At 61.2% G+C, this 21,795-nt stretch overlaps 1 protein-coding gene and 1 non-coding gene across 4 annotated transcripts in view; one reads left to right on the forward strand and one right to left on the reverse strand.

Annotated features, from left to right (window-relative positions):
• The window catches only part of POLG (DNA polymerase gamma, catalytic subunit), a 12,180-nt gene extending 1,759 nt beyond the window's left edge, over positions 1 to 10,421 (reverse strand). Inside the window, exons 1-23 of one of the 3 annotated variants that reach the window (XM_074600275.1) lie at positions 10,323 to 10,421; positions 9,468 to 9,899; positions 9,248 to 9,353; positions 8,733 to 8,928; positions 8,231 to 8,398; positions 7,824 to 7,970; positions 7,521 to 7,600; positions 6,871 to 7,053; positions 6,575 to 6,738; positions 6,232 to 6,355; positions 5,937 to 6,161; positions 5,676 to 5,796; positions 5,414 to 5,485; positions 5,179 to 5,301; positions 4,763 to 4,923; positions 4,590 to 4,643; positions 4,375 to 4,492; positions 3,720 to 3,855; positions 3,370 to 3,616; positions 2,573 to 2,695; positions 2,112 to 2,283; positions 1,633 to 1,841; positions 125 to 285 (exon numbers count right to left, since the gene is read on the reverse strand). In XM_074600275.1, the coding sequence (XP_074456376.1) occupies positions 125 to 285; positions 1,633 to 1,841; positions 2,112 to 2,283; positions 2,573 to 2,695; positions 3,370 to 3,616; positions 3,720 to 3,855; positions 4,375 to 4,492; positions 4,590 to 4,643; positions 4,763 to 4,923; positions 5,179 to 5,301; positions 5,414 to 5,485; positions 5,676 to 5,796; positions 5,937 to 6,161; positions 6,232 to 6,355; positions 6,575 to 6,738; positions 6,871 to 7,053; positions 7,521 to 7,600; positions 7,824 to 7,970; positions 8,231 to 8,398; positions 8,733 to 8,928; positions 9,248 to 9,353; positions 9,468 to 9,840 (3,463 nt within the window). In that variant the 5' untranslated portion in view covers positions 9,841 to 9,899; positions 10,323 to 10,421. Of the gene's footprint in view, positions 1 to 124; positions 286 to 1,632; positions 1,842 to 2,111; positions 2,284 to 2,572; positions 2,696 to 3,369; positions 3,617 to 3,719; positions 3,856 to 4,374; positions 4,493 to 4,589; positions 4,644 to 4,762; positions 4,924 to 5,178; positions 5,302 to 5,413; positions 5,486 to 5,675; positions 5,797 to 5,936; positions 6,162 to 6,231; positions 6,356 to 6,574; positions 6,739 to 6,866; positions 7,054 to 7,520; positions 7,601 to 7,823; positions 7,971 to 8,230; positions 8,399 to 8,732; positions 8,929 to 9,247; positions 9,900 to 10,322 lie in introns of all 3 variants that reach the window. The other 2 variants (XM_074600273.1, XM_074600274.1) reach the window with 2 other exon arrangements.
• An 88-nt stretch (positions 10,422 to 10,509) lies between these two features.
• On the forward strand, positions 10,510 to 10,582 carry TRNAR-UCG (transfer RNA arginine (anticodon UCG)). Its single transcript has one exon. It is a non-coding gene; the product is annotated as a tRNA-Arg (tRNA).
• The last annotated feature ends 11,213 nt before the right edge of the window (positions 10,583 to 21,795 follow it).

The raw sequence follows: 21,795 nt of genomic DNA on the forward strand, positions 1-21,795 counted from the left end.
GCAAGGGGGTCCACAAAGGGAGGGCCCCACAGGGAAGGGCTGCTTAGGCCAAGTGCTCTGCCTAAGCCAGGGGGCTTGTGCAGAGGGGATTACAGGGCGGTGAGTTTGCATGGACACCACTCACCTTGAGGGATACCATATTTCTTTTCCATGCCAGTTGGGTTTGATGGCGTCATGCAGTTCATGGTCACCTCTTTCCTTAAGCACTGGTCAACATCCACTGCACTGAAGAATGCCACCGACTGTGGCAGATCCTGCAGGCCCAGTTTGTAGGCAAACATGCACCTGGAAGAACAAGAGACCAGGTGGGACAGTGCTAGACATTGCCCTTAGCCTTGTCACACCTGGCTTTGACCAGCCAGATATCGCTAATGGGTTACTCTGCACCCATGTCACCCTGGGCTGGAGGACAAGGTGCTTTGTAAGTGCTGGGTGGACGGAGGGTCAAGTGTTGCTGAAGTTGTACATGGGAGGAACAGAGAACAGCACGTTGAGCCTCTTTGAAGAAAGGGAGGACCCGGCCCTTCGCTGCTGGCTAATCCTCCCAGGCAGAGCCCATGCTGAATTTTCCCAGCAGGAATCCCTGTGCACGCAGGAGCCAGCACAAAGGTACGAACGTCAGGGCGCCTGCCCCCGCTGCGCCCACCGCACCGGCACAGGAAGGCTGTCTGCTGTATCTGAGAAAACAGCTTGGCTTTGGCTGGCTCCTGTATAACCAAATACCCCACGGTGCCAGGAAGGGGATTTGGCAAAGCTGGCTGTGCCGGAGCCACACTGAAGGGAGGCCGTTGAGGTCAAGAGCTTTCCAGGCTGAGCTTTACTTTGCATGAGGCAGGGAGGCTCCGGGAACACCCCCCACTGCAGAAGGGGCAACAGACAACGGGCCATGCCCCTCGCTGTCCCCTGAAGGCAGGGGGATGTGGCAGAGCTACGAGCAGAGGCCTGCGTACGGCCAAGGACAGCGAGCAGAGCACACAGAAACAGGAACGCAGATATCGATACTGATGGAACGAAGAGGAACTGGTTCAATATAAACATGGAACAAGAAAACAGCTTCGCGGGCTTATCTTGGTGGGAACTGAATAAGGTGACTGGGTTAGTGATCGAAATACGTGTTTACTTGCCTAGCAGGTGCATGGAAAGTTTTAGAGCTCGGGTATAAAAGCTGAGGCCTGAGAAGCAATAAATGATTTCATGCTTATCACAGCTGGAGTCCGTGCCTTCATACACCACAGGGGGAGAGGAGGGATGGGACAGTTTCAGGCTCCCAGGGGCTCAAGGGCTGCTGCCATGTGACGGCCGCAGACCTGAAGGGAATAGGACACGATGCACTCGCATCCCAGAGGAGCGTAATGACTGGCAGGAGCCAAAAGCCGAAGCTATCCCCCTCTTACCAGCACGTCATCCCTGGAAATCAAAGCCGAGCTCCATTTATAGCCACCCGAATCATATGTGAAGGAACTGCAACCTCCAGTGCTGCCCACTTCCCTTGAGCAGAAAACTCCTCTGCACCAGCTCGGTGTGGGCAAAGCTAACCCCTCTGCTGTTACTCCAGTCCCCTGAGCTTGCCCTGTCCCACCCCAAAGGCGCTGGTGCTTGTCCCCAGGAGGCACCACAGCCGTCCCACCTCACCTTGTGAGGAGGTTGGTGATCTGCAGGGCCAGGGCTGCCCGGTAGCGATCCTGCTGCTGGACCAGGTAGCGCACCTCATCGTGGATGCTGATGCAGAAGCGCCCGTTTATGTCGAACTCCTCAAAGAGCCACTTCATGGCGACCAGCATGAGGTGCAAGTAGTCGACAGCCGAGCTCTGCACCACCCAGTTCACTCTGCTGGTCAGAAACTGGTGGAAGGAAACAGACAAATGTTCAAGGACATCGGGGTCCAGGGCCTGGTACCAATACAGGAGAGAACTCCTGGGAGAAGTCTGTTAAATTCAGGGGTTTTGGGTTTTCTCGACAGCATGCAGATAAAGAATAGGGAAAGGGGTTTTTTTTCATGGCTTCAAGAGCCTACTGGGCCTCCGCTATCTAAGAAGGGCTGAACTTAAGGTTGCCATTTTGGAGAAGACAAGCAAAGTTGAGAGCTCAGCAGCACAGAGCACCATCCTTACCTCCCCCTTGGCCACAGCAGGCTCCAGGGCCCTGCTGATGTGACAGCCCAGCACCGGGGTCTGCGGGGACGGGGATAAGGCGATGCTCTCCAGCTTGTTGAACATTTCAGACTCGGTGCCTCCAGCCCACACTCGGTGCTGCACCACATCCCACTTCTTCTTCCTCCGGGACCTGGTGGGGCAGAGGGGAGGTTTGCTGGAAGCAAGGGACGGGGCTATGAGCCCTGTTTGAGAGCCTCAAATGCTTTGGGGCGGCCAGATGAGCCCCTGCAGCCTCCTGCTGCTAATTGCTCACTGGGAGAGACTGGCAGCCCCCAAATCAAACAGACTCAGCCCTGGGAGAGCAGGGAGGGAGGATCAGGACCATCCAACCCCGTCTCCCTTCTCCGCCCGCAGGGCTCCAGCTCCCTCCTCCTCACACCCCAGTGCCACCAGAGCCATGCAAGGTCGGAGCATCTCACCTTTTCATGGCTTCTCTCTGGAGCCGCTGGACATCCTGGACCGATACCGATCCGTCCTCCGCCCTGTCCACAGCCAGGTTCAGCTCCCTCACCAGCCACTCCCCGTCCTTGGAAAGATGAAACCTGGAGGGGACAGTGACCCACACCCAGGTCATAGAATCATAGGATGGTTCAGGTTGGAAGGGACCTTGAAGATCATCCAGTTACAACCCCCCTGCCCTGGGCAGGGACACCTCCCACTAGACCAGGCTGCTCAAAGCCCCATCCAGCCTGGCCTTGAACACCTCCAGGGATGGGGCAGCCACAGCTTCCCTGGGTACAACCTCCCTGGGCAACCTGTTCCAGTATCTCACCACCCTCACAGTAAAGAATTTCTTCCTGATATCCAATCTAAATCTATCCTCCTTTAGTTTTGACACCGTTGACCCTTGTCCTATCACTACACTCCCTGGTAAAGAGTCCCTCCCCATCCTTCCTGTGTCCCCCTTTAGGTACTGGAAGGCCGTTATAAGGTCTCCCTGGAGCCTTCTCTTCTCCAGGCTGAACAACCCCAACTCTCTCAGCCTGTCCTCATAGCAGAGGTGCTCCAGCCCTCTGATGATCTTTGTGACCCTCCGCTGGACCCATTCCAACAGGTCCATGTCATTCTTGTGCTGAGGACTCCAGAGCTGGATACAGTACTCCAGGTGGGGTCTCACCAGAGCAGAGTAGAGGGGGAGAATCACCTCCCAGGTCCCATGGGACATGGCCACCATCCCCGTCCCCACTCACCCTCCACCTCCCCAGACGGCACCCACCTCCGGACGCCCTTGGTGACAGCATACATCTGCTGAGCCTTCTCACGCGCCTGCTGCTGTGTCAGCCGATGGTTGAACTGCATCAGCAGCCGCTCAGCAAAGGGCTGCCCGGCCCCGTAGATGCGCCCGTAGTTGAAGACTTTGGCGTGCTCCCGGCTGATGCCCACCGTGGCGGCCGTCTTGCTGTGCAGGTCTGTGGCGTTGCTCTTCTTCCCCTGCAGAGTCATCCAGCCAAAGGCCGTGCAGCCTGCCGGGAAGGGAGCAGGGGTTGGACACCACACAGAACCGGACTCAGGGGATCACCCCGCTAACCAAGCAAACCCATTCCCCACGGTGCAGCCCCAGCTCACCGTGCATGCCAGCGAAGTGAGCCTCGCCGAGGACAGCAGCTATCCAGAGCTCCTGGGAATCCACATCCGCACCCACCAGCGAGTAGCCAGGTGGCACCTGGACCATGGCTTTCAGCTCGCTGCCCACACGGTCAGCCTGTGGGACACAATGCCCAGCTCAGTACAAGCCCTGTACCTCCCTCTCCTCCTCAGCAGCACAGGAGCAGCCTTCCTCCTGCAGCCGTGGCGTGCTGGCACGGCGCTCCCCCATGCCCTAAACTCTGCTCTGGAAGTAAAAACCGGGTTTAACACACGCGTGGGGCATCAATCACTTGGTCACTTGCCCCACGTTCCTCCAGCACAGAAGAAGGGAAGCTTGGGGAAGGACAGAAAACGGTGCTTCGCTGTTTTCTTCTCTTTTCACCAAGTTTTGAAGCTCAGGAGCCTCTGCTGGCTCTTTCCCCTCTCCCAGAGTCAAAGCACATCAGCAAGAGAAGGGCCACAGCACATCAGCAAGAGAAGGGCCGCAGCACCAGCCCTGCCACCTCAAATCCCAGCATCCAGCCCCAACTCCTATTTCTAACCCAGGCTGCTCCCACCTGGGTTGGAAATAGGAGTCCGAAACGCACAGAGGGTTCCCCAAAACACCCCCACAAGGACCCAAGCGCGGCCATACCCGGGCATTGCTGGCTGTCAGCCACGTGGGCTCCACCGCCCGGCGTGTGATGGTGCCCGCAGTCACCACCTGTGGCAGGATGGCTCCATAATCATCCTCCTCATTATAGTCAGGGTGCCTGGGACAGAAGTGAAGGTGAGTATCATGCTGCAAGAGCCCTCCTGGCACAGCGTGGAAGGGATCGTGGCCCCAGCTGGGGCCATTCCTCACTGTACCTGGTCACCACACGAGGCAGCTCCCCTTTCTTCAGCCACACCACCATCTGGGAACTGGAAAGACACACGGCAGGAGAGATGCTGAGCCCCCCTGCATCCACACAACCTCCCTCGACCACCACACTGCCTCCACCCGCAGAAACATCACGATTCAGCTGAAGGCAGCTGCTTACCTGATCCGCTTGTGAGCGTTCCTCCAAAATGAGATCATTTTGTTAATTTCGAGGGCTCTGGTCCCATGGGTGCGGCCCACAGCAGCCCGCAGGGTGCCGTCCTCCATCTGGGGCAGGAAATCCTTGGCAAAAGGGCTTCCCACGTTGTTATTGTTCCCATCCTTTAGCAGCAAAAGAGGCGCCAGGGCTCAGCACACCACCACTCAACATCAATAAAGCGCTGTGCATTCTCCTGCCCCAGCTAGAGATGCCTTTCCACCCCCATACCCCATGGGACAAGATCACAGGGGTCCCAGGAGTCCTGGCAGCACTGGGGTGACAGACAAGATGACATGGTTGTCCAGCAGGACCACGGGAATTGGGATGCAGGGTGGCTGGGAAGCCCCCAGGAAGAACCCCAGGAACACCCAACTTGCCTTGTGAGGCAGCTTGAAGAACCAGCACCCAGTGATGTTGACATCGTTGTAGGGACCATTGCCATGGTGGTACGAAGGCTGGTTCCTCGCCTCCACTGGCTCACACAGCACATCCAACTCCTCCTGCAACCAGCAATGCAAAGTGATGTCAGGAACCCCCCTGGCACAGGAGGAAGGGGAAATCGAGGGAAGAAGGACCAATCTGCCACCCCATAGCACTGTAAACCTCCTCTACCTGTGCCAGGCTCTGGTCTGCTCTGCCCATTTTCTCCTCCACATCCACCTCCAGCTGGCTCAGCTCCTCCACCTGCGAGACAGAGGGACCACAGGGGAAACCGGATAAAACACCACTTCTACGGTGATTTAATGTTTATTAAAGAAAATTTCTCACTTTCAGTCCCCACAGCCAAGCACAGGGCTGGTTTTCACAGGCGCATGGGAATAAGCCCAGCCCCACACCTCCTTCCCACCGAAGGACCCTCCATCCCTTCCTTCACCTTCTGCCACATCGTGCTGCCATCCATCACCAGCAGCTCATCCTCCATGGCGGCGTCTGGCCCCCGGGGCTGCTCCTTGCCTTTCTCCAGGCAGTGCTGCCTGTACAGGTACTCGATCACCCTGGCAGGGCAGAGGGCAGGGTTCACGCATCCACAACAAGGACCGAGGCTCGGGGGCAGCACCTGGGCAGGGTCCTGGGAAGCTCCCAAACCCCTCCATGGGGCAGCCCCTGGCTCAGAACCTCACTACGTCCCCCTCACCTGTGCGGGCAGGGAGGACCCTCCAACTCCAAGGGGCCTTCCGGCACATTGTCCTGCCGCCCCGGCACCAGGTAGCCCCAGCCATGCTTCTCCGAGTAATGGAGGGGGAAGCCGTCCCAGGCCAGGCGCATCAGCTTCGGGGTCACCCTCATCTGCAGGCTGATGAGGCTGGGTCCCGGCACCCATCCCGCCTCCTCCAGGCGCGGGCACAGCTTGCGGTACCAGCTGGGGAGCAGCAGGGATGGGTCAGAGAGCGCAGGGCAACCCCTGGGGACACCCAGGGTCCCCAACTCACCCCGGGTGGCCCGGCAAGTGCTGGAGTCTCTTGGGTTGCAGCACGACTGTCTCCTTCAGACGCTCCAGGCAAACCTGGCTTGCGGGGGCTTTCAGCTCCTCATCCTCCTCAGGGGGGCCGGGGTCTGGTGGGGCAAGGAGGACTGGCTGACAAAGAGCCCTCCATGCCACCCTGCTGGGGACGGGGACCTTGAGACAGCCTCCCCCACCACACACCCCAGCAAGAGACACAGGGCAGCAATGCTTCACCCTACCAGTGCCAACAAGCCAAATCCCTTTATCTGGGTGCCCAAGAGAAGGCATCTCTTGAGCATCCCTTGTCCCCAGGGACCACCTGTGCTCACCTTCCTGACACTCCTCCACGGACCCATCTGTGCCTGCCACTGCCGCAGAATCTTTGTTGTTCTCGTCCTGACCCTTCTTCTTCTTCTTCTTTCCTGGATTCTTCTTCTGCTTAAACTCCTGCGTGTCCCACTCAAGATCCCAGAGCCAGGGATCATCCCTGTACCTGCCGACACACCGCTGTCACACTGCAGCTTTGTTCCCTTCTCCAGCACCCGTCCATAGCCTCCCAGGGACCACTCAAGATCTGGCCTCCACCCTGAAAGAGGCAGGACCTGCTCCCCAAGCCCGCAGGTACCTTTCCTCGTGCAGCAGCTGGCAGGCCTCATTGGCCAGGTTCATCAGGGACTTCTTCATCTCCTTCTGCAGCTCCTCGTAGATGCCCTGAGCATCATCCAGGTACCTTTTCCAGTTCCCGTTGACAGGCAGGTAGGACACCCCCATCTCCAGCATCCCTGCAAACGTCACAGGGTGGGGACACCTAGAACCCGAAGCAGCGAGGAATTAGGTAACTGCTGGAGGGCATTTGCCCTGGAAGTGCCAGACTACAACAGATACAAACGCGTCTTCACCTAGTTTCCCAGCCCCACACACCTCTTGATGCTCTTCCTCTAAACCTGTACGGATCCCTGCATCTTCTGCCTGCCTTGCACATAAATTGCTCCCCTAAAAACAACCCCATGAACTAACCCCAAAGCTGCATCACTCTGATCTGCCTCATTGTCTGCTCACCTCCTCCTCCAGTCACACTGTGCTGCCATTTATTCCTTCTGACCTGCAAAAGGGGGGGGTCTGAGGTCCCCCCTGAAATGGATTTCAGGGCTCCCCAACCTCCCACTGCCACCCCAAGGACAAGAGTAGCCGCATCCCGTCCCCAGAGGAACCACAATTCTCCCCGCTGCCAGCCAAGACCACAGCCAATGCCAGGCAGAGCTTGGTGGCTCTCACCTCTCCATGAAGAGTGGCAGCTGCTCCTGAAACACCTCGTGGGTGGCCTGGACATCACGGGCACAATATGACATCAGGTCCTGGGGGCAGAGGCAGGTGAGAGCAGGCAAAGCAGCCACCCTTCTGCCAGCACAGGGCAAGGCACCGGGGCTGCAGGAGGATGGGGGACACCACAGCCCCACGCACACCCAAATCCTTCACAAGACAGGGCAGCAAAATGGAAACTATCCCAGCAGCTGCTCCCGCCCCTCTCCCACCTCCAGCTCCCGCTGCCCATCAGGATGTTGGGACAGCTGCTCGCACCTGGAAGTGACTCCTGATGTCAGCCATGGTTCCCTTCACAAAGAGCTCCCGTGCTTCCTTCTCCAGTGGCTCCCCCCCAACATACAGTGCATGCACGTCCGCCAGGTTGTTGATGCTGCTGACATGCACCCAGTCCCACGAAGTGACCTGCGAACGAGAAGAGGGGTCAGATGGTGCAGGATGAGGACAGGCTGCAGCTGGGATCAGGAGGGGTAAAGGATGCCCCTGCTCCATTTTAAACCAAGGCCAGGTCATCTGGAAGGCGCTGGGAAAGATTCACCCAGCAGAGACGCTCCAACAGCTCCTACTCTGCTGGTACAGAGCAGACGGTCCTGGTACCAGAACAAACAGTCCCATCACAGGATCAAACAGTCCCCTGCCACCCAGGCCACAGCTCCTTTACTCACAGCTGGCCCCTCCGTTTTGCTGCGTGTTTTCTTCATGTGCTCCTTGACCTGCTGCAGTCCTTTCCTTTTGCCATGCTTGGCAGCCATCCAGAGGCTGCGCTGGAAGCCCGTCAGCCCCGAGATGGCCATGTGCATGCTCATGGTGTCCAAGAAACGCACCCGGGAGCCCTGGGACACATTGGGGGAAAAAGTGCCTTAGCAGAGCTTCTAGGAGGATCTGTTCCATGATCTTTCCAGGCACAGAGGTGAGGCTGACAGGTCCGTAGTTCCCAGAATCTTTCTTTTGACCCTTTTTAAAAATGGGTGCAATGTTTCCCTTTTTCCAGTTCCCAGGGACTTCACCTGACTGCCATGACTTTTCAAATATCACGGAGAGTGCCTTGGCAACTACATCGGGGTGGCTGAAGTCCCCCAGCAGGATGAGAGCCTGCAAGCACGTGCCACAATAACCCTGAAAAGCCAGCACAAATGACTATCACAAAGCAACAGCACTGCAGATTACCTGGATAAGGTACTGCTCCTTGATGAATGCCCGGTCGAAGGCCACATTGTGCCCCACCACCACTCTCTCAGGCCAGTCCTGCTTTCCAGCACAGCTGGCGCCTGCCGGGCTCTCCAGGGGAATGAGGTCAGCCAGGGTGAGGTGGCTGGACCAGGAGTAACGCTGCTCCAGCAGCCGCTTGCTGCACCACGAGTACCTGCAGATGACATACAGCACCCCACAGCCATAAAAAATAAAGTAGGGGCTCCCAGGACCAAAAGCACCTGCTGTGACATGGGGTTCTGAGCAGGATCCCACCCTGGGAGGGAGGGAGGTGACTGCCAGGGTGCACTGTGCTTGCTAACCAGGACAGACATCCCACATCCCAGAGCCAGGCTTCACAGCTTTGCTGTTTTCCCTGCAAGCCAGCGGTGGTTTACAGGAAGAGGCTCTGTTTGGGAGCATCCCCATCCTTCCCGAAGCTGTCTCCCCCCACCACCACGACCCTAAGCATCACTGCCAGCACCACATCTCACCAGGCGTGTGGCGAGACCGCCACAGCCAGCGTCGGGCAGTGGCCATCAGCCACGCACACCTCCACGTCCAACACCACCGCCCGCTCCTCAGGGAAATCGACAGCTTCTGCTTGCCCGTCAGGGCTGTAGCGGGTCCAGCCGAGCTGCCATGCCCACTGAGCAGGGACGGGGGGCAGCTCGCACCGCAGCAGCTCGTTGGCCGCCTCCAGGTAGGGCAAGCTCTGCTTCTGTGCCAGGATGCGAAAATGCTCGTCGATGTTGTCCCCGTACATGCGGGGCAGCTGCAGGTCCACGTCGGGGAGCGTGGAGGTCTCCTTGCCCCACAGGTCATGGCGTTGCAGGTGCTTTACACTTCTCTGGATCTCAGCCGCCGAATAGTGTACCTGGGCCCCCCGGAAGATCTGCTCATGGAGGGTCTTGGACAGCATCTGGATGTTGAGGGGGTTCATGCGCCGCTGGCCCTTGGCCGGCTCCTGGGCCAGGTTCTCCGGCAGCGGGCAGCTGGCGGAGGAGCTGGAGGTGCATCTCCGGGGCCTGGAGCTGTGGGCTGCAGTGCAGCCCCTCACCGATCTCCTCCAGGGCAGGCGCCTCATCTCCCCCTACTCTGGGGGTGCGCCTCCAGCAGGGGCTGCCCCCCCCCGGGTGGCCAGAGCTGCAGGGAGAGAGACAGGGTGAAGCTCCGCGCTGCACCCCCGGGAGCCCTGCAACCCCCCCACAGCCGTGCACACACCCCCTGCAGGATGCAACCCCCCCCCCAAGGAAAGCACCCCCCCAAGGACTGCAACCGCCCCCCCCCACGTATGCAACCCCTGCAGCCACGTACACCCCCCCGCAGCCGTGCACACCCTCCACAAGTATGCCCCCCCCAGCCTTACACGGCCGTACTCCCACACACACAACCGTGCCCCCCCCTTACACAGCCGTCCCCCTCCCAGCCGTGCCCCCGCCTCACACGACCGTGCCCCCCCCCCCCCAAACGGACGTGTTCCCCCTCACACGGCCATGCACCCCCCCAAACGGCCGTGCCCCCCCGCCAAACGGCGGTGCCCCCCCACCCCTCTCGCCCCTCACTGACCTGCTCCCAGGCCCGCAGCGCCGCGGCCTGGGCCGGAGGGCGGATCCAAACCGGGGCGCCCGCGGGAGCTTCCGGCCGCGCTGACGTCCCGTCCCGTGTGTGTATGTATTCGCCCCCCCGCCATATGCGTAGTACAGTCCGCCGATGGTGGGCTCAGTAGTGCACGGAGGAAAGCAGTGCTAGCGGCGGCCGCGTGGCCTAATGGATAAGGCGTCTGACTTCGGATCAGAAGATTGCAGGTTCGAGTCCTGCCGCGGTCGGCGTAAGCGCTATCGTGGCGCTGGCTATTTTGCCCCTCGCGGCCGTAGCCCGGGACTGAGGACGGTGGGGTCAATGGCACCCACGGCCGCATTTTGCTCGTCTTTTTCACCGAAGAGGGGAAAAAGGGTGAGAGCGGCTGCGAGCACGGAGTGGCAGACCAGCCTCCTCCCTGTACGTGTCACCCCGTGGCAAGTGTCATGGGCATGAAGTTGGGGGTTGCCAGCACACCAGGAGCCAGGACCTGCACCCCAAAACCTCACACCTTAAAACTCCGAGGCCTTGAGGGTGGCTTGGGACCAGCGGTGGGGTCCAGGGACCCTCGCCCAGCCAGGGTGGGTGGTGTGTGGGCACAGAGGTGAGAGCTGGGCATGGGACACGTGTGCGGACAGCAGGAGACTGCACTGCTGGGGCGTGCGACACAGGTGGGGACAGCTCAGCCAGCGGGGATGGAGCAGCAGCTGGGGAGCCAAAGATGACCATAGGGTGTAAGGAAGGGGCTGTAGGGTGCAGAGAAGGTCACCCTAGGGTGCAAGGAAGGGGCTATAGGGTGCAGGGAAGGGGCTACAGGTTGCAAGGAAGGGGCTACAGGGTGTAAGGAAAAGGCTATAGGGTGCAAGGAAGGAGCCATAGGGTGTAAGGAAAGGGCTATAGCGTGCAGGGAAAGGGCTGACAGGGCCATAGGGTGTAAGGAATGGCTATAGGGTGTAAGGAAGGGACTACAGGGTGCAGGGAAGGGGGCATAAGGTGCAAGGCAGGGTCTATAGGGTGCAGGGAAGGGGCCATAGGGTGTAAGGAACAGGCTATAGGGTGTAAGGAAAGATCTGAAGGGTGCAGGGAAGGGGCCATAGGGTGTAAGGAAGGGGCTACAGGGTGCGGTGAAGGGGATAAGGAGGTGTCGAGGCCAGGGCATGTGGCTGCGGGCTCCCTGCCCCCCGTAGGGGCTCTTCTGGCCTCCCGGCCGAGGCCAACCTGACCTTGGCATCTTGCCCTTGCCGAGCCGTGCCAGACCGAACCGTGCTGTGCCTCATCGAGCCGCCAGGTGGCGCTACGGCCCCGCCGCTACCGGCCGCGCCGGGCCGGTTCCCACGGGGACCGGGGGCCGTCGGGGCGCGGGTACCGCATCCCGCTTTGCCCTCCCGCTGGGGCACCGGGAAGAGGGGCACCGGGCACTGAGACACACCCCCCCGCGCCCCTCCCGACCCCTGCGGAGCTCCAAACCCGCCGGCAGCGTGGTGGACCCCAAGGTGCTTCTCCCCCCCACCTCCATCCTGCACCCCCGAGGGGTGGGAGCTGTGCGGCCTCTGGCCCCACAGCTCCCACCCCTCGGGGGTGCAGGATGGGGGCGGGGGGCAGCTATGCCCCCTCCTATCCAAACAGACAGTGAAGAACGCACGGCCACCCCCGATTCTTGAAGTGCGGAGCCGGCAGGGAGGGATGCTCCGGGGCTGCGGGTGCTCTGGGGTGGGAGGGAAGAGCCTTGAGCTGCGCTGGGGGGAAGCGGGGAAGGGTTTGGGGACCCCCTGCTACGGGTTGGCTCTGGGGAAGGACCAGGGTGCGGGGGACTTGTTCTTCCTTCCGATGCATTGCATTAACGCCGGTCTCCTCTTATTTAGCGGCTTTGGTCTGCTTCTTTTTAACATTTTGGCGAAGAAATACATGTTTAAAAAAAAATCCAAACTCGCCCCACCAAAAAAAATCTCTTCCCTTAAGAGGGAAAAAAGATGTAATTCTCCCCGAAATTATTCTCCACGCTTATTTCTGAAGTCCTCCCGGGTGGCAGCGCACTGAGAAGGGTGGATGACAACGAGCTTTGCCCGCAGCGAGGACCGGGCCGGGGCTGCCTGTACCTCACCCGGGTGCGGGCAGGGAGGTTCGGTAAGGCTAGAAAAAAAAATAAATCACCATCATAAAAAACCCCGAAATAACCCCCAAAACCCACCGTTTCAGCAGGGCTGGTCGCAATGCATAAGTCGGGATGGGGTGCGTAGGGTTTGGGTTTTTTTTTTTTTCCTTTGTCTCTTGGGGAAACATCCCCACCCCGGTGCGCCCCGTCGGGGCTGGGGTACGGGCGGTGAGAGATGCGACTTCACCCCCCCCCACCCCTCATCGCTTGGAGAACCCGCTCCCCGCCGGGAGCTCGATGCCATCGGTCGGATAATGGGGCGGTGGGACTTTGTTTAACCCCGTTGCCCCCGGGGCCAGGGGTCAAGGGCTTCCTCTTCCCCCGGAGAGGCCGCCGGTCGCACCGGGAGGGCCGCGGCGGGGAGGGGGGGGGGGGGGCGGCGGCCGCCGCCCCCCCCCCGCCCCTCCCCGCCGCGGCCCTCCCGGTGCGACCGGCGTGGGACCCTGCAAATCGCCATCACCGGAGACACCGGTTTTAACGAGGTTTTAACCCCAACTCCGCAGGCAGAGGTATCTCAGCTGCCCCCCCCCACACACCTCCCGGGAGCCAAGAAACGGGAGAAACGGGCAATTTTTATAGGTGACGTACGGGCTTACGTGGGAATCCATGCCCAGCACCGCTCTTCCAGCTTTTTTTTTTTTTTTTCTCCTGAAATAACACTTCCCTGCAGCTCGTACCCCCTTTTTCCAGCTCGCACCCCTTTTTCCAAGCTGAGAGGGAGGGGAGGAAAAGGGAAAAGAAAAAGCAGCCCCCTTACATCCCTCTCTTTTCCTGCTCGGGAGACGAGCCCCGGAGCTGGGAAAGAGAACGATGGAGAGAGCGAGGGGAGACAAGCGGGAGCCGGCTCCGAGGTGGAGGGGTCGGGGGTGGGATGGAAAGGAGGGGGACGGCACCCTCCTTTTCGGGATGAAGGGAGAACCGGCGAGGGAGGGAGGCTGGCGGCACGGCGGGCATCCGAGGTAAGTCGCCCTCCTGCCCGCAGCGGTGGTACCGGAGCACGGGAGCTGCAGGCACGGGGGGAGACGCCTTGGGGGTGCAAAGGAGCCCGATCCTGGGGGGTACCCAGGCCCGGTGCTGCCCCATTCCCACCCCCGGGCCGAGCTCCTGCGGGGCCGGGGATGCTTTTGCGGCGGCGGCGGCTCCTGGAGAAATCGGTGCCGGTTATCCCGGCCCGGGGACTGCAGGCAGCCGCTGCCCCGCTCCCTGCCCGCTCCCTCGGGGCTGGGCCGGGGTCCCCCCGGGCGGAGCAGCCCCCGGAGCCCGCTCCCAGCGCCCGGGGCTCCTCCCGTGTGTGTCTCAATTCGCTCAGGCTTGACTTGGCAATAAGCTCTCTCAATAGGGTGACAATAGAGCCCCGGTGGGACCCGAACAAAGAATTTGAAAGTAGTTAAATTGCAGGACACGTCCATCGCCTGGGTGCTTGAATTAAAAAAAAAAAGAAAAAAAAAAAGAAAAAAAAAGAAAGAAAGAAAAAAAATCGGAGAAAAGAAAAAGGAGAGAGACTTTTCTTTGGGCTGGTGAGAAAATGCTCAGGGTAAAAGTTGGTTTGGCGTCTTCATTTCAGCGACAATGGAGCAGAGCTAATTCAATAGGAAACGCGGGGATTTTTTAATGAAAAGACCGCCAGGGTTACACCGAAGTTAAGCTCTTGTGAATTAATTATTAGGGCAAATAAACTGGGGGGGGGGGGGGGAGCGCTCGGGAGGGAGTGTTGCAATTTCTTAATATTCTCCTTTTCGTGTTTAACGACAATGCCATTAGGTTTTCGACTCTGGGTGAGCAAAAGGATTTCTTACACTCCCCGGGAAGAGAAGACGCTTTTTTTTTTTGCTTTTTTTTTTTTTTAATGGTGTTACTTAATTGCTTTTAAAATAAAATACTACGGAATTTGGCAACGAGCTCCGGTTTCTGCTGGCGGTGGCATTTGGGGTTATATTTCCTTTCGTGGCAACTCGCAGATGCAAAAAAGGAAAATAACGGGGGAATTTAAAAACACGAATGTAAAGGCGAGGCGGCGTGTTCGGCTGTTGCAGATCTCTCGGGCTCGATCGGTTTGTTTTTTTCCTACATAGAAAACCCGTCTGGGGATCCCTGTGTATTCATCGGGGCGGCGAGAGACTCCCCAGAGCCGCTCCGGGGCATCGGTGGAATGAATCGGAGATTAAAAAAAAAAAAAAAAAATTAAAATAGGAGCCAGGTTACACGCAGGAAGGAAGAGGAGGAAGCAGAGTAAAGGTGTGCCAGGAGGGTTATGGTGGTGGAGGGGATTTTTTTTTTTTTGGGGTGGGGGGCGACGGGACTTTTTGCCCTTGCTGCAAAGGCTGCAGGCGAAGTGATATGTGTGTTAATTCTATAAAGGAGATAAGGAAGATGGAAATGGAGGGGGAGCGGAGGAGGGAAGCGCAGGCTGTACCTGCCGTGCCCGTACCCCGCTTCCAGCTCGCCTGCGGCTGTCGGGGCGAAGCCATCGCCGGGGCTCGGCCTGGACGTCAGGGGGAGGATGGCACGGCAGGGTCCGGCACGGCAGGGTCCGGCACGGCACGGTCCGGGCCGTGCCGGACCGTGCCGTGCCGTGCCGTGCCGGTGGAAGGCGGCCGGGGGGCGGCGGGGAGCTGCCCGGGGCACCGGAGGGCCGCAGCTCGCCGCGATGTGCGGGGGACGGGGACACGGGGATATCGCCGAGGGGGTTCCCGGACTGCAGGGGTGGGGGGGGTCGTGGTTGTCCTCCAGGAGAAGCGCTCCCCGGGGCCGGGGGGGAGGGCAGAGCGGTGCGGCGGGACGCCCAGGTGAGGGGCGGCGGCCCCGCGGGAGCGGGCGGTGTGTGTGGGGGGGTGTCTCACTGGCGGGGGGGGGGAGGTGGGGGTGTTGGGGCTCCCTCCCCCGCTCAGCCCCATCCCCGGGGGGTAATTAAGGGGTGAGGCGGAGGGGCTGCGCTTTCTGCTCGGCGGAGCCTGCCAGCCACCAACCCCCGCCGCCGCCGCCGCCGCCTTCCTCCCGTCCTCCCCCCCTCCTTCCCCCCGCCTCCTCCCCTCCCCCTCCCCCTCCTCCTCCTCCTCCTCCTCCTCCTCTCCGCCATGGTTGGAGTGAATAGGAGGCTGCCGGGCTGACGTCAGTGCGGGCAGAGCCTGCCGCCGGCGGCAGCTCGCGGCCAGCAACCAGAGCCGGCACTGGCAGCCGCCGGGAAGATGCGAGGAGACCGGGCAGAGCCGCCCCCGCCGCCCCGGCCCGGGGCTGGGGGTCGCTGCTCGGGCCGGGGACAGCCCTGCCCGCCCCTCTGCCCACCCCCGGGGAGGATGGGGAAGGGGGGGTGTGAAGGCCCCCGCCGCCCGCTTCGCCCAGGGACCGCCGTCCTGCCCTCGGCACGGCTGCAAGAGTGAGTGTCGCGGCCGGGCATCCCCGCCTCGGCGGGGCGGCCCTGGGGAGGCGGGAGGGCGCGGGGGGGACTTTTCCCCTGGGACACACACACACACACACACACACACCCCGGCTGCCGCGGGGGGGTGGGGAGGCAGGGAGGGAGGGGGGGAGACGGAGTTGGGCCGGTCCCCACCGGGAAGCTGGTGCCGGCACCACGCGGGACGGGGACAGGGACAGCCCCGCACCGCTCCCCGGCCCACCCGTGGCGGGGGACGAGCGGGGGACACGGGGGACCTTTTGCTGCCGGGGATGGATTTGCTCCGGCAGCGTCTCCCCGGCTGCCCGGGACGCTGCAGCTCGGCATCGGGACGTGGGGCGGGCTGAGCCCCGACGGGGCGGCGGGGAGCAGGGGACGAGCGCTGCCGGGGGGCTGCCGGCTTGCCCCCAAACCTCCCCGCTCGCCGGCCGGAAAGTCGGCACCGGAAAAAACGCCTGGCGAGGTCGAGCCTCCCGGGGTACCCAGGCTTTAGGCCGCGGGAGAAATCCCGGGCTCCCAGGGAAATTCTTCCTCCGGGTGCAGCGGGGGCTTATTTTGCGGTGGAGGGGGAGGGGGGGGGCACCGAGGCGCCCCGATCCCCCTGCTTGGATTTCCGGCCGAGGAGCAGCAGCGGGGCCACCGCTGCCCGTGCCCCAATCCGTCTGGTGGTGGAGGATTTATTTTATTTTTCATTTGCTGTATCTCTTTTCTTGGCTTTAAAAAAAATATTTTCTTTTCTTTCATTTCATTTCTTTCTTTCTTTCTTTCTTTCTTTCTTTCTTTCTTTCTTTCTTTCTTTCTTTCTTTCTTTCTTTCTTTTATCTCTTTGTTTCTCTTCCATTTTTTTTTTCTCCCATTCATTCTTCCCTTTTATTCCCCCCCTTCCCGCGAACGCTTATTTCCTTGGGCTTTGGTGGGTTGGGTTGGGTTTGGTTGGGTTTGGTTTGGTTTCCCCACCACCACCCCGTATCTCGCTGGAAGAGAAATGCGTTTTAGGCCTCAGCCTTAAGGAAACCCGAATCATAGCAGTGCAGGTGGCCTGAGACCCCGCACCTGGCCGGATCCCCTCGACGTGCCTCCACCCCCGGCCCCCGGCCGGGCGGGCAGAGCCTCGCCCCGCCGAGCCAGGAGGGTTCGGGACCGTCCCCGCCTGGGTCCCGGCCCCCGACGGCCGGAGAGAAAAAAGAGCAGCCGGGGGCTGGGACGCCGCTGCTTTGCCTTTTCAGCGCCGGGGTTTGCTCAGAGGCGGCTTTTAATTGCTAAACAAAGCCACGCGTTTCCCTCACGCCCGTCGGGAGCTGCCGCTTCTGTGCGAAGCCCCGATTGTGGGAGGAAAAGCCAAAAAAAACCAACAAACCAAACAACAAAAAAAAAAAACAAAATCAAAAACCACCCAAAAAGAAAAAAAAAAACAAAAACAAAAAACCAAACAACAATTATGAGAAGGTGCAGCTCGAAGTGGCGAGGCGCGGGGGGTTACTCCAGGTTGGCTAAAAATAACTTCTCCTAATTAAAGAAAAGTGACGTCAGACGTGCAGGACGTAGAAGAGGGGAAGGCAGCGGACTCGTTACAGGGCGATCACGTTAAATAATTCAGGGCCGGCCCGGTGACCGGACGGGCGCTGGGCGAGCGCGGATCTTCCCCGAAGGACCCCCCGCCCTGCCCGGCGCCGGAGTCGGCCGGGGAGGGAGCGGGCGGCGGCCAGGACCGCGGTGCCACCCGCGGGTGGGCGCGGAAAGTCCGCGGGCGGTGCAGCACCATGGCCAGAGCCGCGCCGACAACGCCGGCCCTCCCCGTCCCGTCGGGCCGCCCGCAGCCCCCGGGTGGTTTCTCTGCCGGGTAGGACGCAGGGGAAGGACGGTCCCACGGCCCCCGCCTCCCCCGAGGGCAGCCCAGGTGAGGCAGGAGGGGGGGGTTGCCTCCGGGCGCTGCCCGCTGCGGCCGCCGGAGCCCCGGCAAACCCCCGCCGATCCCTCCCCACGCTGCTCGCTGGTGCTCTGCCGCTGTGCCAAGGAGCCATTTTGTACGTATCCTGCTAAAATTGCGCCAAAAAAACCCACCAACCCAAAACCCCCAAAAATCAAAATAACCAAAAAAAACCCCAAAGCCTAAAAACCCCCCGAAATACCCCAAGAGCAAGGTGCAATTTTTTCCCAGGTGCTGCGGCTCTGCCTGCACGGAGCGGATCGAAGCTGGGGCTCTGAGCAGAGCAAGGCATTGCCGAAAAGGAGCAAGGGAAAAAAAAATCATATTATATATATTTCTGCCAAGAAAATCACCTCCTTTGCCCGGCGGAGAGGGGGGAACCCCGCCCCCAGACCCGAGCACCCCGGCGAGGTGCGGTGCCTCACCCGCAGCATCCTCGCCCGAGCCGACACGGCGGCCCGGGGACTCTGCACGGCGGGCGGGGACCTCGCACGGCGGCAGCCGGGCAGAACTGCGGCTCGGCGGGGCTGGCTCTGCCCGCCCCGGCCCCTTCGCCACCGCCGCCACAGGGACGGCGGGGCCGGAGCGGGGCCGCATCGCGGGCGCCTTCCCCCGCCCTGACCGGCAGCGATCACCCTAACAGCGATAGCGATAAATTAGGAGAAAAGCCAGGGGTGGAAAATTAAAGGGATCCGATTCCTGGCGATATTTTTTTTCCCCTTCTCTTCGGGGCAGACTAAAATAAACCCCAGCCAAGAGCCCTCCCGAGCGGCCGCGGGCCGCAGGGAAGGCACCGAGGGTCTGGGGAAGAAGCAAAGATTTTTCACCACCCTCCGCAGCCCCGTCGGGGCGGCCGGAGCACCCCCGGGCCCGTTTCTCGTTGGGCAGGAGGCAGAAGGGAACCGGCGGTGAGCGGGAGCCGGGCAGGGCGGCCGGGCTCGGCCGGGCGCGGAGCGCAGCGCCGGTTGGCAGCGGGGCTGGCAGCGCTGATTCTTTAGCTTTTAGCCTAATTGAGCTCGTAGATTTTTTTTATTTATTTTTTTTTTTAAGGGAATAGCGGGGAGGGGAGAGGCGAGGAGAGGAAGAAATAAATAACCCGAGCGGAGCTCGCCGAGAGCCGGCGGGAGCGGCAGCCTGCGCTCAGCCGCGGCTGCTCCCGCCGCGATCGCTTCGTTCCGCGGATCCCTCGTTTTCCAGCAGGTCACATTTTACCCTCGCCTCGGATTTAAGGCAAAGGGATGGTTAGAAGCGGAGAGGGATTATAATTTTTATTTTTTTAATTTTTATTTTTAATGCGGAGTAAGTCAGATAAGCACCCCAGATAATCATATTTATCTCCTGGCATTTTATTATTATTATTGTTGTTGTTGTTATTATTTGTACATGCCGGATTCTCCGCTACACGCACATTGCGTTAAGAACCTGTGCGGGAAATAGCTAAAAATTGGAGGGGAAATAACTAAAATAAAGGGGAAAGCGAAGCAGAAAGGATCAGTGCTGGATCGCGGGTGCGTCCGCAGACCCTGGGTGCGCCTCGGGACGGGCGGGCCCCGCGTCCGGCTGCGGGGAAAGAGGCCCTTCGGGCGTCCCCCGGGGGCAGATCCCGGACGGGGCGGGCGCTGCTGGGGGAGGAGGTGTGAGAGGGGTGCGCTGGATGGGGGGGGGCACGGCGTGGTGGGGAGCGGGGGAAGGCAGGGGGAAAGTGGTCGGGAAGAGGGAAGGAAAATGGACGGAAAGGGAAAAGGAAGGGAAAAAGGAAAGGCCGGGGAAGGGGAGAGGGGAAAGGGAGAGAGGGGAGTGCCAAGGAGAGGGAAGTTAGTTGCAGGTGTGTCCCTCCCCGCGCCGGGCCGTGCAGGGCTGCTGCCCGCCTCTCTCCCCCCTCGCTGCCGGCCCGGCGGAGCTGCCGCGGGGGCACGGCGGGGCGGGAGGAGGCGGGGTTGGGGGGGGAGGGCGACCCGCAGCGCTGCCCCCCCGCTCCAACACAGGCCGGGGGGGGGGGGACGAGGCACGGCGGGTGGGGGGAGGCCGGTGCCGGGGGGCGACGGGGGGGGCCGTGCCCGGGCCGTGCCGTGCCCGTCCCGCCCGGTGCCGGTCCGCCCCGTCCAGCCGCGACCCCGCCGGTCGGGCCGGGGCTGGGAAAGCGCGGGAAAGGAGGCGCTGATTTAAATGCGGGGTCGGGGATTGGCTATGCGCGGCGTGACGTCACTTCCCAAAGGGGGCGATTACCATGCGAGGGGAGTAGAAGTTGGGCAGCGGGGCGGGAGCGCGGGTGCCGCTCGCCCCGGCCGGTATCGCGGCGGCTGGGCACGGCAACGCCTCGGCGCGGCCCCGCACAGCCCTGCCCGGCTCGGTACAGGTCGGTTCGGCTCTCCCCAGCCCGACCCGAGCCCCCCGCGGCAGCTCCGCAACCGGCTGTGCGCCCGCGGATCTGCCCCGGCTCTCCCTCTCCGCCTCCTATTTATCTTTTTCTCTTTTTTTTTTTTTTTTTGTTTGTTTTTCTTTTTTTATATATGTGTGTGTGTGTGTATGTGGTTCCCGGTGGCAGCTCCCGGCCGCCCTGCCCGGGCCGTGCCCGCACCCTGAAGCGGACGGACGGACGGACGGATGGCCGGCATCCCCGACGGAGGGATGTTTCTGTCTTTGGTTATCTAGCTGTATGAGTGTTGTGGAGCCATCATAAAGCTAGATAACCGAAAGTAGAAATGACTTCCAGACCTGCTCGCCCAGGGGGACGCGGCCGCAAAGCAGCACCGGCGGTGCAGAGCCGACCCGAGCCGACCCGCCGCCCTCGGGGCTCCAGGTAAGGGATGCGGCTCCGCGCCCACCCCTTCGGGCCGCCCGGGGCTCCGCGGCAGCGGGCGTGGTGGTGGGGGCCGGAGGGGGGCCGGGGAAAGGCGGGCGAGCCCCGCGCGAATGCTTTCATTGCCAAAGGAATCCGGGGTTTGACACTCGGTTAAGCGCAGCTCGAAATTCACTCCCGCGCTGCGGGGTGCCGCAGGTCGGGGAGGATGGAGGCAGCGAGCGCCCTCCTCAAATGAATCCCCGTGCTCCCCCGTCCCCTCCTCGAAACCCCCCAGCTTTTGGATGTCTTCCCTCTTCTCCTCTCTCCCTTCCTGTCTTTTTATTTTTTCGGCTTTGGGCTTGATCCCGGCCTCCCTTTGGAAGGTCAAGTTGGTGATAATGTGATCACTTTTCTTGTGCGGTGGCTGTTGCTTTTGTCCGTAGCCGGGGTGGGTGGGTGTCTCCGGGGAGGGGGATGCCCAGGGAAGGGGTTCTGCTGCTGGGTGCACCCCTCCGGCATGCAGCCTCCGACCCTGGGGCTTCTTTGGGAGCTGAGGGGTTGGCAAGCACAAAGCCTCCCTCACCTCCGCTGCAAGCCCCAGAAGTTGAAACATAATATGTATTACAATGTCTGGCAAATAATAATAAAAAAAAAAAAAAAAAAGAAAGAAGGGGGGGGAAAAAAAGCAATTGGCAAATCTGCATTCCGTTCCCATGGCGACACAAAGCACCGCGTTCTCCGCCGAGCCTCCCCGGCACGTTTTCCCAGCTGGCGTGGGGCGAGCGCCCCTGGCCGGGCCGGGCCCCCCCGGACCCCCCCGGCACCCCGGGGCAGGGTGTGGGGGCACTGCCGGCAGCCCCCGGTCCGGCGCTGGCCCTTCGCATCCCGCCGGGCCGATCCCCGCGTTGCCGCCAACCCGGGCGGGCCGTGACAGCGCCGGGGAGGCTACAGGGAAAAAGCTTCCTGTGGCTGGGGTTGCGAGTGGGTTCTTTGCCGGCTCTGTGTCCCCGTCCCCCCCCACACCGGGAGATGCTGCGGGAGATGCGGAGGGGTGGGAAGATGCTGCCGTTCTCCCCAGCTGCTCAGAGAGGTGCGGCGCGGGTACCCTCGCTCCATCCCTTGCGGCTGGGCATCCCTCGCCAAGGGGAGAGGGTAGCACCGCAGGACTCGAGCCACCCGTGCCCACCGCTGTGCAGGGATGGGGAG

This window comes from Larus michahellis, chromosome 9 (assembly GCF_964199755.1).
Source record: "Larus michahellis chromosome 9, bLarMic1.1, whole genome shotgun sequence".
Taxonomy (NCBI): Eukaryota; Metazoa; Chordata; class Aves; order Charadriiformes; family Laridae; genus Larus; species Larus michahellis.